General features: G+C 35.8%; 1 protein-coding gene across 1 annotated transcript in view; it reads right to left on the bottom strand.

Annotated features, from left to right (window-relative positions):
• Nucleotides 1-24,956, bottom strand: part of LOC149804303 (menin-like) — an 82,152-nt gene that overhangs the window by 46,496 nt on the left and 10,700 nt on the right. The window contains exon 2 of the mRNA XM_089938609.1: nt 5,294-5,446. Within this exon, the coding sequence (XP_089794735.1) occupies nt 5,294-5,446 (153 nt within the window). The remainder of the gene's footprint in view (nt 1-5,293; nt 5,447-24,956) is intronic.

Here is a 24,956-nt window from a genome sequence, read left to right as displayed (position 1 = left end):
CGGTATAATTAACCTCGATGGGTCCTCCGGAGCGGGAACTCATTGGGTTGCATACGCGATTGATCCGCGTGCGATCGTCTATTTTGATTCATACGGGTTAGCCCCGCCGAAAGAGTTCATGCGGTATATCCGGGCGTGTTCAGCCCGGGCGTGTTCAGCCCGGGTTTTTTATTCCACGCTGCCAACACAGCGATTAAGTGACCCACCGATATGTGGCCGCGAGGTATTGAACGTACTTGCGGCGATTTCATCATCGCGGAAACCACCTCATGTGGTTGTAAACGAATACACTAGTGGGGTCGTAGAAGCTCAACGGATTTTAGAGAATAACATTTACAATAATAATGATTGATATCTGGGGACGACCGGTTTCGGCGCTGAAAAAGCCCACGGAAACGCCCGCCACCGATGACATAAAAAAACTAATCGAGGATGAAATCGCTGATACGTTGAACTTAACCAGTGTTGACCCAGATGAAATAGTTGTATTTCAAGACCGCCAGGGTAAATTGAAATCCAGTAATGTGTCGCTGGATGACGTTTTAATACGACAGCGTGATACCGCCGAGGACACTATCGCGCTGTATACCAGCGACGGACGACTCAAACCGGGTGAATCCATCTTGACGATAAATGGAAAAATAAGTACACTTGGCGACAATTATATAACCATGTCAAATTCGTTAAAGGGTTTACGTAGTGAAATTAAATTATATGAAGAACGGATCGTGTTGACGCTAACGCATTTCGACGATGTGCAACACATTGTCAATAGTTTTTTTCGGGGACCCCCGACGGCAACCGAACCAAATCTTGCAACAATAACAAATGCTATTTCGGAACTTATGGCGCTGTCGGCCAATTTACCACCGTTGCGAAAAAATGTTAACAGGATTGATGACAACTTTGATAAATTCTTTGGTAAAAAAAATACCAAGCCGGATGAGATTACAATAACTATAAATGATATCACTGCGTATGGACAGAGAATAGAAACAATCAAAACTGATGTTGCAACGAACAAAAGGAGTGTAGACGTGCATGAACGGGAAATAGGAATAATCGGCGCTAATGTTGCAACGATCATAAATAATGTAGACTCGCATGGACGGAAAATAGAAACAATCAAAACTGATGTTACAACGATCATAAATAATATGAGCGCGCATACACAGGAAATAGGAACAATCAAAACTGATATTGATGCGAACAAAAAGGGTGTGGACGCGCATACACAGGAAATAGGAACAATCAAAACTGATGTTGAAGCGAACAAAAAAAATGTAGACGCGTATTGGCGGGGAATAGGATTAATTAAAACTGATGTTGCAGCGAATAAAAAAGGTATAGACGTGCATACATATGAAATAGAAACAATCAAACTTGATGTTGCAGCGAACAAAAAAAGTATGACCGAGAATACACGGGAAATAGAAATAATCAAAACTAATGTTGCAGCGAACAAGAATAATATAGACGCGAGTTGGCGGGGAGTAGGAATAGTTATAACTGATGTTGAAGCGATTAAAGACAGACTACCGAGAATGGCAGAGCAACTCGAAAAAATAAAAACCCCTCATGAGAACATCATCAACACAGTATACACAATTCGGCATGGATCATTCGATTGGACTCTTACACAGAATACAGTAAATATCACCGCAACTGTTAAGGGCATTTATCGACTGACACTGGTTTCAATGATGCAGTTTAATATATTATCGTCGAGTTCATCCGGGTTTAACAATACAATATCAACAATTATAGACAAGGACGCAACTGAACCGTTTACAATTTATGCCGTTGATGGAAATTTAACCAGGGCAAACATTACATGGTATGTGGAATTTGCAGCGAATCTAAGTAATTAAAAACACTAGCTCTTTTAAAATAAAAATGACCACCAAGGAAATTGAATCAGAGGTATCACCGACGTCACATCAATATCGATTCGATACCGCAAAAGAATTTTCCGCGAACTTGAAAACGCTTTCCGAACAATACCGTGCAAAAATAAAAAAATACCGCCGAAAAATAACCGCCATCGACGCGGTCGTGTACTCGGTATCGGGTATAGTAGCTGGCGCCGGTGTTATTTTATCCACGATGACCACGATAACCCCGATCGCTGTTCCAATCGCTGTCTCCGCAATGACAACAGTTGCTGGAGTTGCCAACGCAATCACTAGGAAGATATCATCGTGTTTTCAGAAAAAACTCAACGAGTATACAGTAAAACATCAAATAGTATCCGACGCATACTCGAAATTATCCGGGTTGATCTCGTTATCGATTGATAATTTGTTCGTATCCGATGTTGAATTCTCCACGATGGTCCAGTTATATAGCTCCGCGATGTCAAAAATCGAGGATTTTCAACTGGAAGCCGAAACCACCTGGTTGTTAAAATTAGACACTAAAAACAACGAATAATAATAATGTCGCTGAACCCCGAAGGGTTTCAATTACTTCAGCGGATCGCGGAGAACACCACTCCGGTACAAACAAATATGATATCGATAACGTCAACGAAACCCGAATTCAGTGTGAACTTCCCATCACCGGTTCCAGTAAAGGAAATAGCGCTGGCAAAATTGCGAATATATCACAGTTGGCCTAATATTCGAGCGGACGCATTTAACGGACAACAACCTAATAACTCGCTGGTTTTTGCACGGACAAATAAACCCGATGGGACCCCAGACTGGGAGGAGGTTACAATACCAACTGGGTCATACCAAATAGAACAAATCAATAAAGAATTTCAACGCAGGATAAAATCGATCACAGGAAAAGAATCAAAAATCGCTATTACGGTTCATGAACCGACGTTATCGTCGACGATTGAAATAAGCACACCGGGGTATATGGTTGATATTTATAACAGTTCAATAAGAACCATACTAGGATGGCCTAAGAATCCACCCGAGGACACCCCCCCCATCAACTATCCTCAGACACGATAACGGGGATGATGGTAGGCATATTGCTCCATACAACGTAAATATTGCATCGGTGATAGCGATCAATCTAGTGTGTGATGTTATCGAAGGGAGTTATCAGGTGGATACCAAACAATCAAATCAAGCTCAACAGGGGTATATCCTTTATTCGTTTTCACCAACAGCCCCTCCGGGATTTTTAATCATTGAGAGTCCGATTAATCCGGTCTATATGCGATGCCATGATCGGTTTTTAACGAGAATTAATTTTAGACTTACCGATCAGTCAAATAACCTAATTGATCTGCAAGAGGAGGAGTTAGTGATCACTCTGTTTGTAAGATCATTGTAAATAACCACTTAGCAGCAGAGGGGGCGATGACATCGACGCGGTCGTCGATGTGCTTACCGGACGCTGACGACGCTGGGGATCGACGCGCAGAAGGTGTTAATTAAACCAAATGACGACGCGACGATCCCCCAACGACGTCGTCGTTTTTTTTTTACCAGGCGCTGACGACACTAGATCGTTGAGTGCAGAAAGTAATAATTAAGCAAAATAACGATTGGACAAAATGTCCGATTCGCCCCCTCTGCTGCTGGTTGAAAGTGGTAAAATTCAACTTAGACCCCACCTCCTCTGAATGAATAATTGCAGCTCATGCAACAATGAGTGAAAGGTTGGACCTAATTATCAGTGGTTTTGAGAAAGCTGGACTTGTTTAATTCAGCAATTTGGGGATTATTTACCTGAGAAGCATTTGCGAGTACCATGAGACTTGATTGACATGATGCTGATACAGTGGCTTCGTCCAAAAATATTTTACAGGATTGTTGTTCTTTTGGATTAAAAATGCATGGATAAAATAAAATGTGCTTTCAGAAAGATTTAAATGTTTCAACAACAGCTGTACTGAAATGAAGGATCGATTTGAATAAGTATTAAACTTAATTTTCACATACTTTTATTTTGTATTACTTTTTCTTTCATTTTCAGTATTACTATTGATTGAATACCTAATGCTTTTTCTCTATTTTCTCTCTATCCTTACTTACCTCACATATTGATTTAAGGCAGTGAGTGTAAAATTACAGCAATCGGATACCTTATCGAACGTGTGCATTGAAACAATATAAAATGACTTATAATTCTTGTTTCAAAAGGTTAAAATAAAAAAATAAAACAAACACATGTAAAAGCTAATATTTAATTACTAGATTACAGTATTGACCTTGATTTATCAAATACTAGTAGCTGTGTTAATCTCTAGGAATAAAACACGGTAAGAAAACGGGGGGGGGGGGGGCGTCATCCGATGTAGCTGATTTTCATTGGGGATTTAAATTCGTGGTTAGGGGCAACAACGAAAAACCGTGACAATTGATGATACTACAGCATTTAATCTGCTGGCATACAAGATGCAACTACAGCATTGATGAAATTTAACCTGGTACAAGCCATTTGCATTTCTAGTCACATGACTACACAAATATTGCAACCTACATGTGAATGACATCAGAGGTCCAATAGTCACATGATATCAACAACTTTATATTCGTGGTCAAACTCACTCATGAAAATTGGAACCCAATAAATTTAAAGTGATTCACAGCATTACATAATTATATTACTGTGATGCAATAAAAATCTATCCATTACAAGGCACACATATGTGCTACCTCAAGTAATGAAAATTCAGGATGCCAAAAAAACATCAGGATTTGATGAGAAGAAAAAAACAGTATTAGAGTTTGTGACCATATATTTATAAAAACATTGAAAATGAATTGACATCTCCATCTTACTTATTCTGAATTCAATTTACACACTAAATATCAGCAAAAAAAGATAAAAATAGAAAATTCAACATATACTTAATGTATTCCTCATGGAATTTCTGCATCACTTTTTCTCTCTCTGAATGAGACTCAGCCACTGTGAATCAAAATTTGTTTTTTCTGTTGCAATTTTAAATATTTGAATTTGGGCGAAAATTCAGAAAACCAGAATTTTCAGATTTTTAAATACAAATTCGGGAAGATCCTGAGTAAATCAGGATAAATGGCAGGTCTGGGCATAGTGTAGACATCCACACTCTACAAACAGCATGGATGGATTTAGTTCAATGGCAGAAGCACAGATTTTCCTATCTACACACTGCATGTACCTTAGGATTCAACTTGATTCTCCAAAGTGACAGCTAAAGTATCAAAGGGGTCATCATTACTTTGAAATAAGGACTTATTTCTTTCATGTGTGGACACAGATTACTGTACAAACATGTTCCAATATTACACATGATTACTGTGGCCACTGAAATTGTCCATAGTTTAAAGGAAGATAAAACTACCATGCCAGGTGACCTCTGCTGTCTCCTTTAGATCTTTTCCAAAGACAACCCATGCATGATCTTCTGAGAGAGCCAGATGGACATCTTTGTATCCTAGTACCTGGAATGCTGCGACTACACCAAATGCAACACCAAAGCAGTCCAACTTGTTACCTGAAGAAAAAAAAGAATTTACAAAAGATAATTTACTAAGTTTTTCAAAACTATTCTCCACCAAACCTCTATACTGTATTAAGAACATACTTCAAAAGTTTTAAAGTGGCTTTTAACTATTATAATAAAACATAAACACATTGATACATGACAATACACCAAAAACAGTTGTTCTACATGAAAAATCTTCTGGTTCCAGAGGACACAAACATTTAAAAAAATATTCTGAGTCCTACACCCAAAATAAATTTTCAAAATCTCTGTTAAACTCTAAAATTTTTGAAAATAAAAAGCTATAAAAGTAATAACAAGATCACTGATGAACTTTTGCATACTAGCATTCATGAGTGAATGAATAAATTATGAACTAATAAGCTATTATAATATATACAGAGTTTACCTAAGAGGCAAAGTCAAGAAAAACGAAATTTCCTGGCACCAAGTTTGCACAGACCATAAACCATACACAGAACTTTAATCTTCATGGTCCAATAGATAAAAATGTGTAGAGTGTAATACTAGCTCACTTCTACATAAATGGCAATGAAGCACTTCTTAAAAACATAACAAATCAACCGAACACCAGAGGACAAATTATACTGGATATGGAGCCATCTGTTTTACCTCTATAGATGTTTATCATTGCTGACACAAATACTGATTCACAACTATTATACCTGATACAAATCTACTCTTGGATGGAATATAACCATGACAGCTGTTATACCTGATACCAATTTGCGCATGGATGCAATATAACCATGACAGCAGCAATGCTCGAGACCAATCTGTTCATGGACGTAATATAACCATGACAGCTGTTATACCTGATACAAATCTACTCTTGGATGGAATATAACCATGACAACTGTTATACTTGATACCATTTTGCGCATGGATGCAATATAACCATGACAGCAGCAATGCTCGAGACCAATCTGTTCATGGACGTAATATAACCATGACAGCTGTTATACCTAATACCAATCTGCTCATGGATGTAATATAACCATGACAGCTGTTAAACCTAATACCAATCTGCTCATAGATACAGTATAACCATGACAGCTGTTATACCTAATACAAATCTGCTCATGGAATATATAACCATGACAGCTGTTATACCTAATACAAATCTGCTCATGGAATATATAACCATGACAGCTGTTATACCTAATACAAATCTGCTCATGGAATATATAACTATGACAGCTGTTATACCTAATACAAATCTGCTCATGGAATATATAACCATGACAGCTGTTATACCTAATACAAATCTGCTCATGGAATATATAACCATGACAGCTGTTAAACCTAATACCAATCTGCTCATAGATACAGTATAACCATGACAGCTGTTATACCTAATACAAATCTGCTCATGGAATATATAACCGTGACAGCTGTTATACCTAATACAAATATGCATCAAGATGGAATATAACCATGAGAATATATCACATGAATGCTAGACACTGCATCAAAAAAAAGAACAAAAATAAAAAATCCTGGAACCCAACCTACCCCCTCCCCAATTTACCTCAGGTGTTGTGGATATGGTGTGATTTGGTGTTTTGTGACATAGCAACAGTTGGATATTTAATGCTATAGCAACAAAACTAGGTTATTTAGTGCCAAGGCAATTCCAGCAAAGAGCCTTGCCCAAGGACACTATGGCAGCTGATCTGGGCCGAATCATTGATAGGATTCAAACCCACACCCTTTCTACCACGAGTCCAGCATGCTAACCACTGCCTTCATTGCTTCTGCCTCCATTTATCACTTCATAAAACATGCAGAAGTCAGACTGGGTCTATCTTACTTCCACAAGCTTGCAGAGTGATCAAGCAAAGTGGAAGATTGGTTGAGTACCATGCACACATACTGTAGCAAGGATGTTACATGTTTTAGGCCCAATAGATAGCATGACTTGTCTAAGACATGTTTTAGGCCCAATAGATAGCATGACTTGTCTAAGACATGTTTTAGGCCCAATAGATAGCATGACTTGTCTAAGACATGTTTTAGGCCCAATAGATAGCATGACTTGTCTAAGACATGTTTTAGGCCCAATAGATAGCATGACTTGTCTAAGACATGTTTAGGCATCCTTCCATTATTTTCTATGGGGAAAAAATACTTCAGTAGAAATTTAATTTAAAAACATCATTCTGGGTACACTGGGTAAAGAAATGTAAATATCTGTCTAGAAAAAGTTACTGCACACGACAAAATAGTTAACAGAAAAACATGATACTTATCATTATTTACTGCTATTCCATGGGATATGTCATCTTACAATTGTTATCAAACAGGCTTATTCAAGTGTAAAAAAGATGACTAGACCACACAATAACAGAATATAAGCACACTTACCTTTAAACAATATGAAAAATGTACACAAACTCGTCTCTACAAACATTTTTGCTGTATCTTGCAGCCACTGAAAACATTATCATCAAACTAAATGATCCAGACAATGAAATGTTGGTCATCTTTAACATGGTATACGAAGCACGACACAATAAAAAGAAATAATTTCAGACTTAATGATCGTGACAATGAAATGTTGGTCATCACTGACAAAGCAAAAAAACACAAAACAATAAAAAGAACAATCTTTTCTATTACATTGAATGACAGGTACAGGTACTATTATCAGTTCATAACAAGAGCAGAAGAGTAAAAACCCCTCCTGTGTTTAATAGTTCTCTATGTAGGGTAAGATTACTGACCAACAAATCTTAAGATCTTTGGTCAAGGTATACAGTCTTGTTGTTGCTGTTGTTGTTGTTGTGGGGTTTAACACCATTTTTCAGCACACAATAGGCTATACATGGTGGCCAGTATTAGTGGTGGAGGAAGAACCCAGGAAAACCCCAGAAAGAACCACTGACCCACGAAAAGCTACCGGCAAGCTTTTCTCACGTACCCACATTGGGTATACAGTCTTGAAATGAACATATATATATATATATATATATATATATATATATATATATATATATATATATATATATATATATATATATATATATATATATATATATATATAAACCATTATTTTCCTATTAGACTAACCATGACATACATTTTGCACTGCAGAATCAATAAGAGCAATATATCTACCAAGTCTGGTCCAGGAATTTAATATAAAACAACAAAAATACTTGTTCTGCAAAACCCATATTTCCTTCAGCCACACTGACTCTGATCCACTTCTTTCTGACCCAAGTGTAAGTAATCCACAAACACTGCTGAAAATACATGTTCAATAACTAAAGATTCTAGTACATGTCTATGATGTTGAACTAATGTTATTTGGCTGATACCATTTTTCTTCTTTGAGTAACAGTGACTTTACCCTTTGACCCAAAAATATATAGGCATCTTCTGCAAGCCATCCACAAACTTGGGGAAAGTATATGGTTGATAAATGAACATTTCTGTGCAGAAACTATTTTTTTAAAATTCATTTAGTGACCTTGAACATTAACCTTTTGACCCCCCCAATCAACAATTTCTTTCTTACCCCTAATGCAAACCATCCTGGTATGTGGTGAAGAATAATGTTTTGGCAACTTTAGAGAGTGGAAAAATCAAGTTCTTGTGTGGAAACCATTTTTCTTCTTTTAGTGACCTTGACCTCTTGGCATGAAATCTAAAAGGTTCTTCCTCATCCAATGTACAATCCACTCACAAAGTTTATTAACTGATGATGGTTGACAATTTGAGATTTGCAGAAACAAAATTTGTACAGAAAGATACAGGGATGAACATCATTGTAACATAATATGCTCCAGCATACTTAAAAAAACACCAAAATAATTGTTTACTTCTCCTACTCAAAATCCACTTCAAAAGCTATAATTATCCACCTCTAGAAGCCATATTTTACTAGGAAGTCCCAGGCACTGAATAACCCTGGAGTATCAGTCAGATTGACCCCTATTAGGGGGGCCCCCAAATAGCCGAGTTGTCTAAAGCGCTCTACGTTACAGATCACTGCCATCTCACCTCTGTCTGCGTGGGTTTGAATCTTGGATTCAGCCAATGTGGGTATGTGAGAAGGCTTGTCAGTAGCTTCTTGTGGGTTGGTGGTTCTTTCCGGGGTTTTCCCGGGTTCATCCTTCATCATTAATACTGGCCACCATGTATAGCCTATCGCATGCTGAAAAATGGCATTAAATCCTACAACAACAACAACAACAATGACCCCCTCTAGAAGCACATTAAATAACTTCATTATCACAACAGATCAGGACTCACTTGAAATGCATACAGTCCACTCACCTAATTCTTATACTCATTCACATGTGTTGTTTTTGTTGTTATTACAAGTTCAACGCCATTTTTAAGCACATGATGGGCTATTTATGTCAGCTAGTATATCTGGTGGAGGGACAACCCAGGAAAACCCCAGGAAGAACCACTTACCCATGGAAAGCTACTGGAAAGCTAGCTCACATGCCCACAATGGCTGAGCCAAAGACTCTAACTCATGTGGACAGATGTCAGTGATCTATAAAGGCAAGCACCTTAGACCACCCTGCCACCTGTGGCCCTTGTACACATGTGCAATACACCACTCAGAATAACCTACCACAGTATGCACAGGCATAAATATGGAAAGCTTAATTTTAATAGTAATTTTATTTCTAGTTCTAAATGCCCTAGTTAAAAAGGGCTCTCTGTGTTTGCTAGAATAAATAGTACCCAATACGTCAACTTTAAGCCCAAAATTTAAACAAAGCCACTAAAACATGAAATATAGGTCCGAGACCCTCTTGTTGCAGTAAGGGTGTAATGCATATTAAGATGCATCCCTCACCAAATTTTGTGACTCAAGGCAGGATGGAATGCATAGAGCATGCCAAAAACTGACATGGCTAAGAGCTAAGTGCAAATATATAACCAAAGCCATAAACACACTGTACATATACCAATCAGCATGATTAAATCTGTAACAGGTTCACAGGCAATTACATACCTTCTGCTGACTGAGTATGATTACCTATTATGGAAGTACTACATATAGCAGTGTCTTGTAATGGCAACAGTTGATGGTTGTCACAAAATAAAAAAAATAATGAATACCTTGAAGTTTCCAATAGGGCAGGTTACAAATTAGGCAGATGTTGACTAAACTCATAATGATCTCATGCCTAAAAATAGCCCATATGGGCAGTGTCTTATGGACAGTGTCTTAAACCCTACAAACAAACATGACAGCTGAGTTTCATTACCTGGAGTTAAATAAAGACAATGTTACTGGGTTGAAATTACCTTACAGCCTTAGAAATACACACTTATACAACTGAATGGGTGCTTACATTGTCATATCTCTACAAATGGAAATAAAAGTAATTTCATGTAGTGTAACTATCATACAGTAAGTACTGTACACTGGTTTTTGTCTTGCTCACAAATGGCATATACACTGTAGCTTTAAGATGAAATCCAGCTATAGAATGTTTCTAAAGATGGACAGACACTTCATCATTTATCTTATTATTTTTCCTAATCTGTTAATATCTTGATAATTTTAAAAAATGCAGTATTCATCATGAACTAATAACAGAAGTATTGTGTTAAAATTTAAATCTATAAGACTGATGTGATTCCATTGCCATACAACTTCAAAACATGAATAAAAGCCCAAACTTGAAAATATATTGGCATTAATATTCCAAGGAAAGACAAGTGGGATGGAGTATGCGAGGGGAATAATACTATTTGGGAATGAGTACAACTGCTCTTGACAGAACCAATATCCAACAATTTTATTTGAGACCTGGAAGTATCTGTGCTTGATTATTTCAATATATGATACAATTTGCTCACCACATTTATTGCGTTAGGCAGTTATTAATAACCAGTGATAATCTAAACACTCTCCCTTTTTCGTACATGCAATACATTTCCTATACAGTATCTGCCACAGAAATATTTCGGGAATCGCAAATGATTCATTAGGCATACACATAAATAAAACTGTTTGTAATCATTTCACTGTTTGAATACAATACCCAATTCATTAGCGAAGTGACATTTTGCATGAATGGGCTTAAAAATAAGAAAGAATATGCAGTCATCTGCTGTCTCATCCCAAAGCTAGCTGTTAACGTCCAGGGAATAAGGTAGAGTTTGAGATTGGGCAAATGCTTTGGTAAGATATGTTCCCCGTAAATGAACAGAAAATCACAGGACAAAAAGTCACTGACAAAAATTCACAAATAAACTTAGGACAGAAAATCGCAGAACAGGACATAAAGGCACAATTTGAATTACTGAAATAATGGTGGCCATGTAGGAAAAACAGTCACAGGACATAAAGTCATTTTGATATTTGTTACTATTAATGATTACAATGAAGAGATGACTCCACAGGAATCAGGAAATGTTTAGAGCGCCAAGTCTTAATGGCAGATTGTAAAATACGCATATTACATTGAGATCACTTGGATTTATTTAAGGCTTCTGTTTATCCATGAAACTGTCAAACCAACACATAATAAAAATCACTGGGATTTATTTAAGGCTTCTGTTTATCCATAAAATTGTCAAACCAACACATAATAAAATGATTGGGATTTATTTAAGACTTCTGTTTATCCATAAAATTGTCAAACCAACACATGATGAAAATCACTGGAATTTATTTAAGACTTCTGTTTATCCATAAAATTGTCAAACCAACACATTTGGGTTAAACAGAACCTCCCCTTCCATGCGTACATACTGAATGGATGGCCCCTAATTACTTTTTACAAAACAAGTATGCAAATATAATGAAAGGCTACATAGCTTCAATTTCCAAGGCTTCAAATATATGCACATAAGCAAACAATGCCACATGCTTCATTGATTTTTTAAAATACAAATCCAAGGTTTTTATCAAGGAAATCACTTAAAAACAAAAGTCATTAAAAGCAACAGGATGGTTCTAAACTGTTTTGAGTATGTGTGTGTGTGATTTGGATTTTTAACATAGCTTTAACATTTTTAGTCATACTTTTACAATGTCTGCAGTCTGGCAGTTTATAGTGATGTCTCTAGCACTGGGGCATCATGCCGCAGACATATAGCATGATGTCCCACCCAGTCACATTATCCTGACACCAGGCTGACCAGTTCTAACATTAACCTCTTAATGCTGAGCACCAAGCGAGGCAGCTGTTAGTACCATTTTATAAGTCTTTGGTACGATTCAGCCAGGGATCGAACCCATGACCTCCTGAATCCGAGGTGGACGCTCTAACCACTAGGCCACTGGAGCGGTAAACTGTTTTGAAGGCTGCCTGTATAGTAGACATGCACTATGTGCATGCAAGACCAAACTGTTACAAAAATATCCTTAAATTACTTTTTTTAAAATAAAAATCATACTGCTGCTTTATTGTTTATTATGCTAATATCTCAATAAAAATGTTGCAGTTAATTAAGTTGCATCATTCATTTAAAAAACTTGAATACTGCAAAATTCAATGTGTGATTTTTTGTCCTGTGACCTTTCCTCCTATACCTCGCATAACTAAAAATTCAAAGTGTGACATTTTGTTCTGTGACTTTCTGTCTTTATGTGTGTGTGACTTTGTCCATTATTCATGTTCCCCTGTTACCCATTACAAGACACTGCCATAAATTTGGTAACAGTTGCATTTTCATATCAGGCAACTACACAGAACCTACAGTAGGCATTTCACTGCCTGTGTCAGTGCAATAGATTCAATCTGATTGGATGTGGGTTAATTCAAGGCTATTGTTGTTGTAATACAGCACACAACCAAAACAATCAGTGAAAGTTCTAATGCAAAAGAAATTTGATGAAGATCATGATAAGCCTTATAAGTATTAACGGAAATGCACATCATCAATTATGATTCTAGCACGAAAAGTGCCAAAGAAAACAATAACAAATACAAAATTTAACCCAAGTTTGTGCAGCATAAAATAAGACCAAAGTGACCATCTTCTGCAATTATAGAGTAGTGCTCATCAAGCTGCATCCCCACACCAGGAGTCATGATTCTAGATAGGACAATATCTAACAGCATTTAATAAAAATGATGTGATCATTAGCTAAATACAAAAACTTTAGTTAAAACAGTAATGTGAAATTTTGGTCACAGTGGCCTATTCTGTATTAAGTGGTACTAACAGAAATGCACACAATCATTTAGTTTAGTGATTCCAGTACGAAGTCAAAACTGCAGTCAGCAAAACATGAAATATGGGTCACAGTGACATAGCTTTGTGATGAGAGTGTAGCTATCATCAAGATATATAACCTCATCAAGTTTAGTGTGTGTATGTAGTCATATGATTGGCAAAAACAAACAAAACCAGTAAAAATGTGAAATGTTGGTCTCAGTGACCTTGTTTTGTTATAATGGTATGGTACTAGGAGTGATGTATACATTCATCCAGTTACTGAGTTTGATGACTGGCATGAACAGGGCCTGAGCAATAATCATAAATTAAGAAACTTGAATTTAATTTTTAAATTTAATATTAAATTACAAAATGTAACCTATGTCAATGAAGTATGACATATTGGTCACAATGAATTAGTTTTTATGAATGTGTAGTAACTGTCAATATGCAGCCCCTCAAAAACTTGTATGATTCTAGGAATAGCAGTATGTGTACATATTAAGAAGAAAAAAAAAAACATGCAAAAACATAACCAAGAATGTACAAATAATGTACAAGTACATATTTAGCCTCCATAGTCCCCCCTCCACAGGGTGGATGTTGCTATAACATACTCAAAACTGTATGTAGGAAGAAAGAAAAGATCAAGATACACTGAGACTGCACGCATGTCTATGCTTTTCAGATGCAATCTATAATGAATTGCAATGTAATTCCAATTTTCTGTAATCTGCTGTTGACACTGATCACCAGTAAATGCCATAATTTCTACTTTATTACAGTGACTACAAGTATCTAAAATTTATGAAATTGTTTCTGCAAGACGTCTTCAGACTTTACACATATCCTTGAAGCGTTGATCTACCCACAATGCCAAGAGTGGGGAATAAAATGGTTCTCCATGCAAAACCATGTGAAAATTTATGAAGACAACACGGACAACACAATTAAGCATTTTCCTATAGGTCCCCATTTAATACTGAAATCTATTTCTCAAGTTGGAAGTGAACCAGTCAAGAGCAGCTTCAATACAACAATACATTTTTAACTTTTCCAAGAAGAATTTTATGATCTACTGGGTCGAAAGCCTTTAAAAAATAAAAAAGTACATTACCTACTAACTTTTCTACATCTAAGTCTTTCAGTCTTTTGTCAAGTGCAGTTTTATAAGAATGATCTTTTTGAAGCCAGACAGATTTTCATAAAGCAGTTTGTGACTGCTGAGACAGTTCATAAAAGGATTATGCACATGCTCTTCTAGTTATATGGAAAGAGATGGATGGATGTATTTTGGTCTATGTTGTTTACACCCTCTTTTGATCCAGCTTTGTGTAGTTGTGCTATTCTGGCAGTTTCCAAGATTTGGTCAATTGATTTGTCCTTAAACTGTGATTACGAAGAAAGGTAATATATTATCACCAAAGCAGATACAGCTGCCTTAAGAAGTCTCTGACATATCATGTCAAGCCCTGTAGATAGTATCATCAAATGTTTCTTAGGTAATTCAAACCAAACTTTAAACACATTTCCAGAATTTCACATTTTGTATCATCTAGAATTTTTTGGAAAAATTGGTTAAGTTTCATACATGAAATAATTAGTCTTTATAAGCAGTTGGTTGCTTTCAACAGACTGGAAAAATCAGATAAATTTATTAACTTCTTTCAAAAATGCACTTATTATCCTGATTTTTAGTCTTTTGTTTTACTTTGAACACCATTATTTTATCCAGCCTTATTGATTGTCTTGAATCTTAGTTAACATATGATCTGTACAATTAGCAAATGAATTCTAAATCAGAATTCATCCCTTCATCGATGCTGCATTAAAACGTGTGCAATAATACATGGAGTACCACAAGGTTCTCTTTTTGGACCATTGTTATTTGTTCTATTCACAAATGACTTACCCCATAAAACTAGAGATGCAATCTCAATAACTGATGTATAACCTAATCTGATACTCAAAATAATAAACTTCAGAAAAACCTTCAAAGTACTCTCAACAGACTTCAAATATTCTGCAAGGAAATTGGTATGATCCTTAATATAGACAAAACAAACATATATACACAGCAGAAAAAAGCAAGATTTCAAAGTGATATACTTCATGCTTCCTTTGATAACACTAATCACTAATCAGAAAATGATGTGTTTTGATAGCATTCTTGGCATATTTGTAGACAATAGCTTGCAATGGCCTTTCATATAAATTATGTTTCAAAGAAAACTGAGGCCTTCATTCCATAACAGGACAGAGTTAAACTGTAAAAAATTTTATTCAATCCCATCCCGACTACTGTAATTTAATTTGGAGGAATACATCTGCTATGAATGTGACAAAATTACCAGAGTCCAGGAAAGAGCATGTATGTAAAGTAATTCTTGAACTGCAAACAGATGATGTACAGAATGCACAGCTTACAATCAAAGTGTTACCAATGCAATAAAAAATGTTCATGAGAAAGTCCACAAACTTTGCCCACCTGTACCTGAACAACATTTTTCCAACAAAGAGAATCTACTGATACCCCAAATCTAACATCATTACAAGGTCACCATATCAAATTATCCAAAACAAAAGGAGCTATTAAAGAATTAGCTTTCAATTTTCTGTTGCTCATGTCTGGAACAGCATTCCTCATGATATTAAATCTGCTACAAGTCACTCTTCCTTCTACAACAGGTGTATTAGATACACAGCCCAACCTCTGTTTTGTAAGTTCTGCTGCAATTCTGTTTACATGTATCTGATAGTTCTTGATGCATTTTGTGTGTGAACATATTACAGTATCTTGCGTATATGTATGTAACAGACGGCCTCAAGGTAGATTAGCTCTTGTTTGTACTATTTGTGTCACCCTCTGAAATTAAAGTTATTATTATCATTATTATTATTATTATTATTGCTGTCCACAGAGGGTATTTTTCCAGTGGCTCTTATTCCTGTACTTTTGGGAAAAAAAGGTGGAAATCAAGAAAAAATTGTTGGTCAAGACAAATTATTGCTTGCATGAGTACTGATGCACTACTCCACATACACTGTTCAAGATAAAAACTTTAAAGGCCGAGATACAATTTGGGGTGGTTTATACATGTGCATATCAATTGTACTAACATTCTGAAACACCCATGGGGGTCAGGCTCAAGGGGGTTGGGGTTGTTTTATGTAAATTTAAAACAACTCCCAAATTATGACACATCTGAGAATTGGTTTGTATGATTACTGATATGAAGACTGATGGGGGTTTGAAAGGGAGTCATAGTCATGACACGGACTTAACCGACTGGGCCATAACTTAGAAACTGTTGATATTCCAACCTTACATCTACATATACACTTAAACTGCATGAAAAGACAATGTCATACATGCAAATAAAACTTACCCCTGGGTCAAAACTTTGAAACTACATAGCTCCACATCCTGTATCCATACTGGGCATGACAAGACAAGTTTTAAACACTGACCTCCGGGTCATAACTTGAAAACTATTGAGATTCCCATCCTATAACAATATATACACTTCCTATGCAAGAAAAAAGTTTAATGCATATATGAACCTAACATTTGCCCCTCAGCCTATTCTTGTCTCATCCAAGATGGCTACCAAAGTGGATTAACTTGAAATTGAACTACATCTACCATGTCTGAACTTCCGTTGATACCAACTCAAACTCATTATGCAAGTTTCATTCGGAAGTTTATGGATATGTGCTAGTCATATATAAGGATTTATATACTTTCTATCACTGTTATGAACAAGCTGAAAATATCAGAATCATGGAAACATATTTAATTACCAGCCTTGTAGGTTCTTTACTCCACTCCACTTAGCTCAACCTTTTCGGCATCATTCTCTGGCTTTAGTATGTCTGATATACATGTACCTGAATATCAGCCACACAGATAATCCCATGCAGGAAACTCATGTACAGAGTGAAAATGAAAACAATGATACTGATGATGACTTGGAGTTATCCAATATGGCTGACATTTAACCAGAACTCCTGAGGGTCAAACATAACAAATATAGTATCACTGTGCATATAGATCCACAAAAGTTTGAGTTTGCATCACTTCATGGACTTCAAGTGTTCAAAATGGTATTATCAACAGAAAACAAGAGAAAAACAGTGGCAGCTACATTGCATAAAAGAACATGTGTCTTACATATACAGGGGCTGAACAGTTTCACATGGTAAGATCATATTATCTGTAAATGTAGACAGGATGAGAATACCCATGCTAAAGGCAGTTATATGCAGACATCTACTCCAGTAACAAGACATAGTACCAAACATGAAACAGCTCCTAAAGTCTTTGACCTAAATGACTCAGGCAATAAAATTAACACCCCTCCTGAGTGTCAGGCAATTACACACTCCATAACTCATGACCACAGCAGTGATGGCTTAAACCTTAATGATTACTCCATGTGTGTACATAAAAAAACAATTAGGAACTTGAAGGCCCAAATTGAAGAATTAAAACTACAGTTACATGCTATGATTATTATTATGAAAGCTTGTTATATGCCATCAGGTCCAAAAACACAATGTAAAATAATCATCTCGGATCTACTGCCAAGAAGGGATGTACTTATGACTCCACTAAATGACAACCTAAGTACGTTGTGTGAAAATTTCCGAATACTCTTTGTTACACAATACAGGACCTTCTTCAAAGACAATCGAGTGAACCAACAATTATACCAGCGAGATCGAATCCACTTGTCTAACAGAGGTACTACCATGCTCCTTAGGAATATAGACCAGTACATAAAAAGGGATTAGGCATGAGTCGGAAAACTGCTTGTATTGTGGAGAGCATGGTCATGTAACACAGCGATGTCTGCATGGAAAACAGATTCACTGCCATCTTTGTAATGAACTAGGACATAAGCAAAACTTGTGCACATACCAATAGGTAGAAGGCTATGATGTACAGGCCTATGCAACACATATCCAGCAACAAAATGCATTAGAATATGTGTACACTTTTCAATGTAATAATTATAATTCTATAAACAGATTTCAGGCACTATCTGATTTGTGTACAAAGTGCAACTTGTTAACTTGTAAACAATTATGTGATACTGTTCCCTCTGAGGCTCCTCAAGTGTCTAATATATCAATGTCTTTTTGTAGGTATGTAAATCAGTCTCATATTGAACATTCTCATGTGTCCACTACATGTGGTCATGGTACTAAATGGATCTAGTATGTTATCTTCTTCATGTGTTTATGTAAATAATCAAGGTGATGAAAAGAAATCTGTAAAGTCTAAAAACAATACACTGCATACAACCTTGTCTGAAAATCAACCCTCTGATCGAAAATGTCATGTCTTTGGCCTCCTCAAAAGAGGTCTGCAAGTAATCAACCTAAATATTCAACACATCCTCCCTAAACTGAATGAGATAAAGTTAATATTTGAGCAAACTAGATCAGTCAATATTCTAGGTCTATATGAAACCTTTCTTTCTGATGATACTGATGATTTGGCTCTCCAAATACAGGGCTTCAACTTTGAAAGAAAAGATAGGGAATCCATGGGGTGTGGAGGTATTCTCTATGTAGACAGTTCCATTAGTTATAACAGATGTGTTGATCTAGAGACTATTGGGGTAGAGAGTATATGGACTGAAGTAACCCTTGCCCAATCAAAGCTAATACTCTTATGTTCAATTTACAGGTCACCTAGTTCCACATCTGATTGGGTTGATAGATTTGAGGTGAAAATTTAAAAAGCATTACTAAAGGAAGATTAAGAAACTATCATGTTAGGTGATTTTAACATTGACTACATGAAAATTCACCATTAAAATGGATAATTAACTTTGAAACTTACAACTTTACTCAATCAATTAACACCCCAACTAGAGTAACAGATAAAAGTACTACTATCATTGATCATGTCTATACTAATAAACCTGAAAACATAAGTGAAATTAATGTGCTAGGGTATGCACAGAGTGAACAATATCCAGTCTGTATAACTAGACATGTTCCAAAATCATCTAAAAAATGACATTGAAATACAGGGAGATCGATATCACATGGAAACCTTCTACCACCAAAACCAATAACAGAACAATTTAAAAAGAGCTTCCAATACTCTGGTACAGTTGTGTGGAACAAGCTTCTACTACCTGTAAAATCTGCTGAAAATATTAGAGTATTTAAGAAGAGATATCATGAGCATGCATGTGCTTCTAATAGATAATGGAATTTAGTATTTTAATACTAAACATGTTAAAATAAACAGTAATTATTGCTGTCTTCATATAATGTGCATTGTAATACTCTCCTTAGAAGGCCTCAAGAGAGAACAGTCCTTGACTAATGAGTCACCTTCTATAAATAAAGCATTATTATTTTTTTATTATTATTATTATTATTATTATTATTATTATTATCATTATTGTTAGTAGTAAGTCAGCACAGGGAAGGATTAATGAGCAAGTAACCTCATGTGAAATAGCAATTGAGACAGACTCCCAAAACAAATGGAAAATGTTCTTGCACAGGAGAAAGAAACACATAAACTCATGGATATAAATAAGGACATTCTCAATACTCAAATATGGAACAACTGGATGGAATTTATTGAATCATTAGGCCTAAATCAGCTGGTAAATGAACCCACAAAGGTAACATAAAAATCAAGCACTCTATTGATCACATTTATACCAACCTACCAAACAATGTGGCTTATGTTAATGTACCAAATGTTGGTCTTAGTGACCACTATCCTACTTTTTGTTTTTACAAGAAACGTTAAATGCAAGAAAAATACATACAAAACAATCACTTACAGATCATTCAAAATTTTTAATGAAGAAGAATTTCTCAATGACCTATAAAAAGTTCCATGGAAATGATCCAAAATTTGGATGACATAGATGAAGCTCTAAGGGTGTGGACTCACATATTTACGGATGTAGTCTCTAAGCATGCACCACTGAAAGTACATTGAGTAAAGAATGAGATCCAACTTAATTGGCTTACTACTGAAATCCTAGATGCTATGAAAACATGAGACCAATGCAAGGCTATGGGAAACCATGCACAATATAAAGTATGGAAAAATAAAAAAACAAGTATGATTAAAAAAAATTAAAAAACCTTATTATCAATCATTTCTTGAAAACAAAAAGAGCAACACAACCTCCATTTGGAAAGTATTCAATGAACTCATTGGAGGAACACACAAATATCAGACAAATAAAATTCACTCACTTCTGGTAAATGACACAACAGTAACTGATGACAATGACATTGCAAATATTTTAAATGATTTTTTTCACCAACATTACCAAAAACTTAAAAGTACCAGTGATAGAAAACAAATTTAATGAACTGAAAAAGTTCAGCAGCAACAAAATCTCTAAGGAGGTATGTTTCTCTATCCCACCAGTATAAAAAAACTTTGTTAAAACATGTCTCAGTAAACCTGATACCAAGAAAGCTACAGGACTTGATCAAATTAGTCCACCACTCATTAAATCTTCTGCCTCTGCTATTGTAGATAGCATAACATTCATAATCAATTTAAGTATTGCAACCTCATCTGTCCCCAAAATATGGAAAACTGCAAAAGTAACTCCTATTCACAAATCTGGTTCTAAGGATGATTCTGATAACTACCAACCCATCTCAATACTACCAAACTTGTCAAAATTGATTGAAAAACATGTCCATGACTCAATTCAGGTCATATTTAACCAAACACTTGCTGTTATACCCTAATCAATCAGGTTTTAGATAGAAACATTCAAGTGAGACTGCCTTGATCTCCCTAACTGATAAATGGCTTCAAGCACTTGACCATGGTAGAATTGTTGTTTTTGTTGTTGTTGGGTTTAATGCCATTTTCAGCACACGATAGGCTATGCATGGTGGCCAGTATTAATGTGGAGGAAGAACCCGGGAAGAAACACAACCCACGAGAAGCTACTGGCAAGCTTTCTCACATACCACATTGGCAGAATCCTAGACTGAAACCCACGCAGACAGAGATGAAATGGCAGTGATCCATAACGGAGAGCACTTTAGACCACTCAGCCACTCGGGGCCCCTGCCATAGCAGAATAATAGGATCTATATTTGTAGATTTCAGGAAAGATTTTGACATGGTGGATCATGAAATCCTTTTGAAGAAACTGAAAATCTAAAGATGTGACGAAAGAACAATTAAATGGTTAACTTCACACTTAAGTGAGAGAACACAACTGTTTACATACATAATGTTCTGTCTAAACCTGGAACAATTAGATATGGAGTACCACAAGGCTTAGTTCTAGGTCAATTACTATTTATTTTATTTATTAATGACCTACCACTTTTACTAAGAGACTCAATATCATCTACAGATCTCTATGCAGATGACACAACATTGTCAGACATCCAAAACACAAAGCATGAACTCGAAATTTCTTTACAGAAAGCCCTAAACGAACTGGAAAACTGGTGCACATGCAATTGCATGGTGGTAAATACTGGTAAAACTAAAATATTACTTATCTCAACACAGCAAAAAAGGAAAAATCTTGATAGTGTTGAACTATGTCTGACATGGAAGGATAAAAATTTGCAAATGGTCTGTCATGATAGACTACTTGGTGTTCTGGTAGATGATAACCTATCACTGGCTGAACATATCAAACATATCTGTAAAAAAGTCAATTGAAGTTTATGGGTTCTCAGTAGGACAAGAAATTTTCTCCCTGAAAGGCACAGAAAACTATTTTATAACAGTTACATACAACCCTATTTAGACTACTGTAATACAGTATGGGGTAATTCAAATGATAAAAACATAGCAAAGCTGGCACATGTTCAAAAAATAACATTAGGGATAATATCAATCCAGAAAGAAATCAAGATAAATTTTGCTGGTAAGTTATAAATATTACCTATTAAAGACTGAATCTGTTTGAGAAAAGCCAAATTAATTGTCAGGATATCCCATAATAGTGCTCCTGAATATTTACAATCACTATTCCAGTATAGGCTACCTGGTAATAACTCCCCACCTGCAATCCATGTCTACCAAACAGCATAAAATTCCCAAAACAAATAAGGAGTTACTTCTCTGCTCTGGAATAGTATTCCAGTTGAGATTAGAAATGCCCACTCTATTTCCTTCTTCCAAACCCAATATATCAAGTGGCTTCAGAGATGCAGCTAAAATAAATAAATTCCTTTGTATGAGGGCCTCAAGGTAGGTTAATTCTTAGCTAATTGTGTTACCCTTTTTAAATAAGGTCATTATTATTATTATTATTACCTAGGAACACACTTTCTGGATTATGGGTGGGACAAAGCATGGGTGTACGTGTTTCAGATTTAAGTTAAACTGAAGCTATTCATAGTCTCTGCTGAAACAACATTACTCTGGTAAACATTTCAAGTGTTGGTGACTCCTGAAATGAAACTGCTCTTCCTTCTTTCAGTTCTACTGTGACATTTCTTCAATTTCCAGGAACGACCACTTGTTGGACTATTATCTGAAAGTCTAAAAATTTATCAGTAAACAATCTGTCAATGATATTCAATACTTTGTACACTATGATATGTCCATTACTATTTCTTTTGTTTTGTAATGTTAGAATCTCCCATTTTGGTTACACTTTGTAATGTTTTTACTGTATATATTGGGATAAGGTAAACATTGGGACACCCTTAATTATACCTACTAAATAAGCTTTTAATCCACTCAAAGTCTTTGGAAATTTGATTTCATTAACTGTTTTTCCTGGTTTATGTTTATCTTCCACGGGTTTTTGTTTTGTTCAACAAGCATGACTGGTCAATTATCCCTCTTGTGACTCGTAATCTTCAATCAGGGGGCTCAAAAAGCACATTGTGAGTAAACCCTTCAGCTAAACATACAGTTGTCCCAAAAATACCACATAGGGTATCCCAATGATAACAACTGCACATTCTGATTCAAATGATTCTACCAAGAGCCTCTGCTCCCTATCCAAAAATGTGGCACTCAGTTACAATATTCTATCTCTAAAACATGTAAGCGTTGATTTTCTTAAGTAGTCCCTGATGTAGTATTGGGCCTTGTGAAATCCTAGGTACATACACTCTACCTATATTTTGGTGGATATCAAGGAGGTGGTTTCAGTCATCAATAATGACAAGTACAACAGGTGCAGCAAGACAAGATAAGCATGACCAGCTTGACTTCATTCCATGCTTACTGCTATTGCTAAAGCATCTAGAACTTTCCAAGTGATGGTCATGTGTGTTAATTTCAGACATGTGCTTAATTAGCAGTAAAGTTTATTATGATCAATTATACTATATAGCCTGGATAATTTTGCAACAAAATTAAATATTGTACGTAGCAGTGCTTACATTCTGAAAGAAACGAAAATAAAGCTAAAAGGAAAAACATATGAGCAAGAAAAACAAATAGTCAAATAATCACTTTATATCAGGTAAAAAAACAACCATAAAAAGGAGCAAATTTAAATCTGAGAATGTGGTAGTCTTGTGATTATCATAATGGTCTCTGGTTCAATAAGCTGTGTCTCTACACACCTTAGTCAGCATCTTTAACAGGTACAGCATGTTAAACACTGTGCCAGACATCACATGGATATGTTAAATGGCAATCTTTTGCATGGGTAGAGTGAATCCTTTGCAGGTAAAAGATTGTTCTTGGTAGTGCCCAAAGAATTTTTTTTGACATAGGCCCAGGGCTGGTGAATTAAATAAATTCACTAGCCCTGACTGAAATTCAACAAGCCCAGACTCCAATTTACATATGCCCAAAATTTCTCATTTTTTTATATTAATGTCACATAACGTTGCAATAGCTACAGTCAAAAATATAATTCAGTAGGGTTCAAAGGGGTTTAAAAAATAATGCAAGTGTCTTTAGTGTTCATCACTACATTCACTAGGAACTGGATGGTCCTAGTGTTCAAACTTCTCTGCTTGGTTCTCTGAGTGAATTCTGGTCAGAACCATATTGATTCATGTCCATGTGTTGTTTGCGGTATGTGCAAAGAATTAACAACCATCCCTCTCTTTTTTTTCTTTGCTGGCATGCTTCACAAACTAAAACTCAGTCTACCAAGAGTTCTGGAATTTATTTTTGTTTGGCTTTGAAGATAGTTAATTACTTCCTAAATCAGCTTCAAAAATGAATTATACATGGAATGAACATGCTTTGCATTCTATAGATGCAGTAAAATCCAACTTCAAAGAAAGGTTGCCACTGTTCATAACTTGTCAAAATTACATACGGTTTAACACTTTAACCCCTGGCGAAGAGATTATGTGGCAGGAGGTAGTAGCCTACTGCCGAGCTCTGTAGCATCAAGGT

This window comes from Sinohyriopsis cumingii, chromosome 2 (assembly GCF_028554795.1).
Source record: "Sinohyriopsis cumingii isolate HCF-2022 chromosome 2, ASM2855479v2, whole genome shotgun sequence".
NCBI classification, from domain to species: Eukaryota; Metazoa; Mollusca; class Bivalvia; order Unionida; family Unionidae; genus Sinohyriopsis; species Sinohyriopsis cumingii.
This window is presented reverse-complemented; position numbering and strand designations above follow the sequence as displayed.